The sequence below is a fragment of the Lampris incognitus genome, chromosome 10 (genome assembly GCF_029633865.1).
Source record: "Lampris incognitus isolate fLamInc1 chromosome 10, fLamInc1.hap2, whole genome shotgun sequence".
Classification (NCBI taxonomy): domain Eukaryota; kingdom Metazoa; phylum Chordata; class Actinopteri; order Lampriformes; family Lampridae; genus Lampris; species Lampris incognitus.
In genome coordinates, this window is record NC_079220.1 from 4,847,595 (window position 1) to 4,854,655 (window position 7,061).

Genomic DNA, 7,061 nt, shown 5'->3' on the forward strand with positions numbered 1-7,061 from the left:
ATTGTGTCGGTCCCCCTCGTGCCCCCAGAACAGCTCTGTCCCGGTGAGGCATGGACGCCACAAGACCTCTGAAGGTGTCTTCTGGTATCTGGCACCAAGACGTTAGTTAGCAGCAGATCCTTTAAGTCCTGTAAGTTGGGAGGTGGGGCCTCCATGGATCGGACTTGTTTTCCAGCACGTCCCACAGATTCTGGATCAGATTGAGATCTGGGGAATTTGGAGGCCGAGGCAACACCTTGAACTCTTTGTCATGTTCCTCAAATCATTCCTGAACAATGTGTGCAGTGTGGCAGGAAGCACTATCCTGCTGGAAGAGGCCACCGCCATCAGGGAATACCGTTGCCATGAAGGGGTGTACTGGTCTGCAACCACGTCTAGGTAGGTGGTACGTGTCAAACGTCCACATGAATGCCAGGACCCAGGGTTTCCCAGCAGAACATTGCCCAGAGCATCACACTGTTGGCTTGCCTTCTTCCCATAGTGCATCCTGGTGCCATTTCTTCCCCAAGTAAACAGCACACACACACATGGCCATCCACATGATGTAAAAGAAAACATGATTCATCAGACCAGGCCACCTTCTTCCACTGCTCCATGGTCCAGTTCTGACGCTCACGTGCCCATTGTAGGAGCTTTCGGTGGTGGACAGGGGTCATCATGGAGACTCTGACCGGTCTGCAGCTATGCAGCCTCATACACAGCAAGCTGTGATGCGCTGTGTGTCCTGACACCTGTCTGTCATAGTCAGCATTACCTTTTCCAGCAATTTGAGCTACAGTAGCTCTCCTGTGGGATCAGACCAGACGGGCTAGCCTTCACTCCCCATGCATATCAGTGAGCCTTGGGTGCCCATGACCCTGTTACCAGTTCACCGGTTGTCCTTCCTTGGACCACTTTTGGTAGGTACTGACCATAGGCGTTTCTAGCCCATTTTGGGGGCTGCTGCAGCACCCATAAATTGAACCCCAGCACCCCTAAAATTGAAGAGATCTTTTATTTTTACTGTATGTCCATGTTTAATAAGCTGAAGAAATGTCAAAACCATATCCAGTATATGGTTTAAACGTCATATTTTAACAACAAAAATACAGCACCCCCCCATGCTTCGAAAATGGTTTGATCCACCCCCCCAAATTTATCCTGCCTGGCCGGCCAGCACTCTGGGTGCTCAGCACCCCTAAAGCTCTGATCCTAGAATCGCCCCTGGTACTGACCACTGCATACCGGGAACACCCCACAAGACCCCACAAGACCTGCTGTTTTGGAGATGCTCTACCCAGTCGTCTAGCCATCACAATCTGGCCCTTTTCAAAGTCGCTCAGATCCTTACGCTTGCCCATTTCTCCTGCTTCCAACACATCAACTTCAAGAACTGACTGTTCACCTGTTGCCTAACATATCCCACCTCATGACAGGTGCCATTGTAACGAGATAATCAAGGTGATTCACTTACCGCTCAGTGGTTTTAAGGGTTTGGATGATCAGTTTATATTTTACTCATCGTACACTGGTTTTCTGCTTTTGTGTCTGTCAGGATAAATGAATTGGCACTGTGGGGACAAAATGCCCTACAGAGAAGCATTGTCCCCTGTCCTACCTGTTGTATATCTGTCAAATTAAATTCAGTGTACACGGAGAGGTCTCCCAACAAAATACCATCAAAAACGTCAACGTTTGACAACTTTTATTATTTTTTGTGATTTTTAATTATAAAGACAAAAGACAAGCAAAATCTATTCAGTGGGGTCATTAAACAGGAATATGCTGTAGATGTAGCAGAGCTGACGGGGCCCATTTAGAGCAAGCCATAAAAGGCCATAGCTGAAGAAAACTGGCTTGTACCACGGCCAGTCAGCAAACTGGCAAGAACGTCCCAGTTCAGAACTAAGCAAAGCTAATACATATTCTCTGTAAATTGTTGATATTGGTGATCCCAGGGAGAGGACGTAATGAAATATCCGCCATAGTTATCCATGTTGAGAAGTTTCCAGTGTTGCAAGAGGGATGTAGAAATCTGTAACGCCAGGGCCTCGGAGAGGAACGGGTGGGATATGCACGACCAAGTTTGGTCGGCACCAATAAAACCACTGACTGTCTCATCCGGTAGGCCTTGCTAATGCTACTGTAACACCAGCCGCTCCACTGATTTAGCAACATAGGCTACCGGCTGCGAAGTGGTCATATGATAAGCAGATCTCAGAGTGACCCTTGTCTTTATCCTCCAGGTAAAGTTTACGTCCATTGCAGGGAGGGCTACAGCCGCTCCCCCACCCTGGTCATCGCCTACCTCATGCTTCGCCACAGCATGGACGTCCACTCTGCCCTGGCGATGGTGCGCCAGAAGAGGGAGATCGGACCCAACGACGGCTTCCTGCGACAGCTCTGCTGTCTCAACCAGAGGCTGGCCACCGAGGGAAAGTTCTGGAACAAGTGAGACGGGACAGGAAAGAGGATGGGGGGGTTGGGGGGGGGGGTCTACCGTTAATCAGGAAGAAGGGGGGAACCAAAGTGAGTAAATTCTGCTTAACTGGGCGCCACTTTTCGTTCGCCACATCTGTAAACAAGCTTCGGATCTCTGGGGGGAAATCTCCCAAACAAATCACTGAGGAAGTTGGATGAATGGGGGGAAATGAAAACCCCTCACGTTTGGTCTTAAGTGAGACAGCTTTTAGCCTCAGTTCAGGCCTAAAGCAGCTGTGTGTGTGTGTCCGTCCCAAGGTACACAAAGTTCAAACGCTTTCGTCGTTCTCGTGTGTATGGTGCTTCTTGACCCTTGACACCTGTTTGAGTTGATGTATGCAAAGAATGCTGATGCTTTAAACCTATCTACTCTTAAAGAGCTAGTCCAATGGCTTTAATTCAGTCGGAGATGTTTTATTGTGTAATATTAGTATTAGGAGCGTCATTATTTTCTGTTTCAACAGAATCGTTTGATTTGCTTTAACTGTTTGTCTCTGAACACAGCCAGTTCTCAGTAGGTTGAGTTCACAAGACTCTTTAGTGATAGCTAGCTAGCTAGCTAGCTAGCTAACTAGCATGAAGTTGCTAGGCAACTATTCAAAACCAGACCAACTGACAGACTGTTGATGACGATTCATTGACTGTCCAATCAAATCACAGTATTAGATGATGTCATTTCTTACCAGAAGCTGATTGGTTTCCTGAAACAGTTTAATTACGTTGACAACCAGGAGGAGAGTTTCTAAAGGTGCTTTAGTCACATTTTCACTACAACAACAGGTCTGATATTTTGGGTGACTTTCAACGGACCTGTTAAAAAATAAGATTGTAAAACGTGATTTTTCAGTGGCCTGGCTCTTTAAGAAAATTGACTTTTTCACTAATTTTTATGCAAGTTTTAAGTACACTGAAGAAACAAAAAAAAAGTGATGAAGTACACTAAATTTGTCAGCACATCTTGTCGCTGACCTTCTCTTCCTCTATTCCATCCATCGCTCTACTTTCCTCTGCTCTTTAAATCCTGTCATTTGGCGGGTCTTGGTGTTGATATAGCAAACACTGCCAAATTTTGTATTGCCATTCCGTTCTGTAGGGATTTTGTAATGGACTTCCCACTTTCTTCTAATATCCACCTCAGGATTTTAGGATACCTGGGGATCTGATTATTCTGTTCAAGTCACCTTTATGCCTACGCAGTATACGAACTCTGCATTAACCAACCAGAACAGTATATCTCAAGAATAAAATCTGTGGGCTTGCAGAAAGTTTTGGGCCAATTCCAGGTGTTGAAACCCCCCCTCCAAGACTTAGCATTCTGCTATTCATTTCTGTGGAAGACAGTTAAAAATAAACAATTTAAATTAAGTGTGGGCAGAATTTCAAAAAGTGGAATATGTAATGCACATTTCTTAAAGTAGTGAAATGTTGTAGAATTGGAACAGAGTTTCTCTGTTACACTTGTTAGGTAGACTTAAGACTCCGAAGTTTCTGGAAAGAATAATTGCAAAAATAAGATAAAAGAAGCTAAAACAGAAAAATGGTTTGGGTTAGCTGCAAGCTCGTTTGAAGTAAAAATGTAGGTATCGTCAGCTAAAGCTCAGATCAGCCGAAGATATTTTGGTAGTTTAAAGTTGACATGAAGTTTTTGTTTGAGCTTTAGGTGGGTGTCCACATTTTTGTAAGAATAACTTAATAGCACAGACCGGTCGCCTCCTCTTTACGTGTCTATTGACACGCTTCTGCCAGTCACTTATAACGTGTTCATTGATGTAGTGTTGTAATAGCATTACACTTGTGCTAATTCATTGAAAATAGTGACGCTAGTGTTCAGCTAGCCCACGTCCTACTTGTGTGGTATTTCTCATTTAACAGCCTGTCAGCAGTCTTTCTCCGTTTCTGGTCCCTCGGTCAGGCAACAATTCAAAACTTAACGCAACTGTACATCATGTAAGCAGATTACAACAAAAGCAAATGTGTCCATTTGGTGTCAATTTCAAACACCTCAGTTTTTGGAGATCCAAACTAGCCTACCAAAACTCTGACTTCAAATAACTGAAAAATACAAACTGCAAAGCCATGGTCCTAGATCCGAAGTCTGGTTTTAGAGGTATTATTCAGTAGTGGTGGCGTCGCACTATACACCAGTCACCTTCCTGAGGACAAACATCCCGTGACCTTATGCCAGTGAAGTGTTTCACAGTATTTGTGGGATATTCCAGTAAATAAGAAAAAATCACAGGAAAAAACATGAATTTACATGTGAAAATATGGGAAACACGAACATTTAACTCAAGTGCAATGTGGAAATGATCACACGTCAGATGGATGAATACACACCACACAAGTCACTGATTGTAGTTTAAACACTGCCAGAATGTTCAGTATGTTGGTTAAATGTGTAACCTTTGTGTATTCTTGATATTTTAACTTCATGTACACTGGAGACCTTTTACACTTAGCTGTTGGCATTTTTTGTGTATTTTCTAAATATAATGTTTTTTTTTAATTTTGCACAGCTTTGTAATGTACACTTAAGGCAGGGTGGTGTACACATCTTTGTTGTGATTGATTTGAGCCATATTGTGTAACTGAGTACATGTAAAGTACATCATTGTGCATCACTGAGTTAGTTTTACTAGTCGTAAACTAATTGTTGTTGTTGTTGTGTAGGCTTTCATTTGGTCTGACAGCTGCTAATAATGACACTGCTCCATACAAAGTGCACTTTATCCTATGACACGGGTGATTGTCGTCGTCTGTCTTTTCATACGTCCAGTAATAAACTGAAAAATTACAAGTCTCTTTTTCCTGTAGAGCTTCTTCATGACGTCGGTGTAACGCTGGCGTTGCATCATAACACAGGATGTACATGTTAATTCAACACGTGCGTTACTCGTGTAACTGAGATGAACTGTCTTGTGGGCTCATCCGTGATGCCTTTTTGGATGGATAAACAATACTACAAGGCTTGCTGTTTAAAACACTGGCAAAGATCTGACCCCTTTCTCTGATTCATGAGGAATCGTATGAAAAATACTCGGGACAACTGTTGTTTTTCCTGTCTAGACTGTCATTTAACATGCAGGAAATGTGGGGGGAAAATTGTATAGATACACTTATTAGCCAAAACATTAAAACCACTGACAGGTAAGTGAATAATATTGATTATCTCGTTACAACGGCACCTGTCAAGAGGTGGGGTATGTTAGGCAGCAAGTAAACAGTCAGTTCTTGAAGTTGTTGTGTTGGAAGCAGGAGAAATGGGCAAGCGTAAGGACCTGAGTGACTCTGACAAGGCCCAGATTGTGATGGCTAGACGACTGGGTCAGATCATCTCCAAAACAGCAGGTCTTGTGGGGTGTTCCTGGTATGCAGTGGTCAGTACCTACCAAAAGTAGTCCAAGGAAAGACAACCGGTGAACCTGCGACAGGGTCGTGGGCGCCAAAGGCTCATTGATGTACGTGGGGAGTGAAGGCTAGCCCATCTGGTCCGATCCCACAGAAGAGTTACTGCACCCCAAATTGCTGAAAAAGTTGATGCTCACTATGGCAGACAAGTGTCAGAACACACAGTGCATCACAGCTTGCTGCATATGGGTCTGAGTAGCCGCAGACTGGTCAGTGTCCACACCTTCAGAGGTCTTGTGGCGTCCATGCCTCGACGAGTCAGAGCTATTTGGTGGCACAAGGGGACGTACACAGTATTAGGCAGGTGGTTTTAATGTTTTGGCTGATATATACATACACACACACACACACACACATATATATATTTTTACCAAACCAATAATGACCAGCAGGGGGAGACAGATACCACAGCGAGGTTTGTGAAAGAGGGAAGTGGAAAACACATTTGACCCATCAACTAAGAGTTTCACTCATTCATAGATTTACGTCATACCATTTAAAAGACTCACAGGATTTCGTTGACTACAGGTAAGTGGAGTGCAGGGTCCGAAATTAACTTTTTGGCTTACCGGCTTATCGGCCAAGGGGACTGGTAGATGAAAAAAATCTACCGGCCAAGCATATTTTTTTACCGGCCAAAATAATTGGTAGCTTTTTTTCGTGCCATACATACGTTTTCAGTGCATATCAATGAGAGAATAAGGTATTGTGTTGAAGAAAAGCTTTTAAAAGTGTGACAAGAGCAGATCTGCAGCAAAGATATTTTTATGTAAAATGAGTCAGTGGTTAAACGATAAAATGTTACAAGTATGATTTCATGTTTTATTTGCAGTATGATTATAACTACTGGAGTGCTCCACATGGCCATCCCTAGTCCGAGACCACTTCTCAGCCTGCAGCAGTCACCCTCTCTGCACCGTCCATGCAGTCTGGCCTCCTGCTCCTGACAGAGTCTCGGTGCCACAGATCAACAGCACTGGTTGGATCATACTCCCTGTCGTGTGTCTGAGTTGGTATTTATCTTACAAAGTATTTAGACTGAAATGGTCCTTTTTTCTTTTTTTTGAAACACCGAATTTCAGGCATCATTTATTTTACAAACTGGACTTTGTAAGAACGAGAGGACTCGGTTGATAGCAGCCAACACCTGTTGTTCCAGGTGTGAAACCTTCCTGGTTGGAGGCTGAGGAACT

The 7,061-nt window shown here is 43.8% G+C and overlaps 1 protein-coding gene across 1 annotated transcript in view; it reads left to right on the forward strand.

Annotated features, from left to right (window-relative positions):
* LOC130119716 (dual specificity protein phosphatase 3-like) overlaps nt 1-2,434 on the forward strand; it is an 11,446-nt gene extending 9,012 nt beyond the window's left edge. The window contains exon 3 of the mRNA XM_056288319.1: nt 2,226-2,434. Within this exon, the coding sequence (XP_056144294.1) occupies nt 2,226-2,434 (209 nt within the window). The remainder of the gene's footprint in view (nt 1-2,225) is intronic.
* Nucleotides 2,435-7,061: the final 4,627 nt, after the last annotated feature.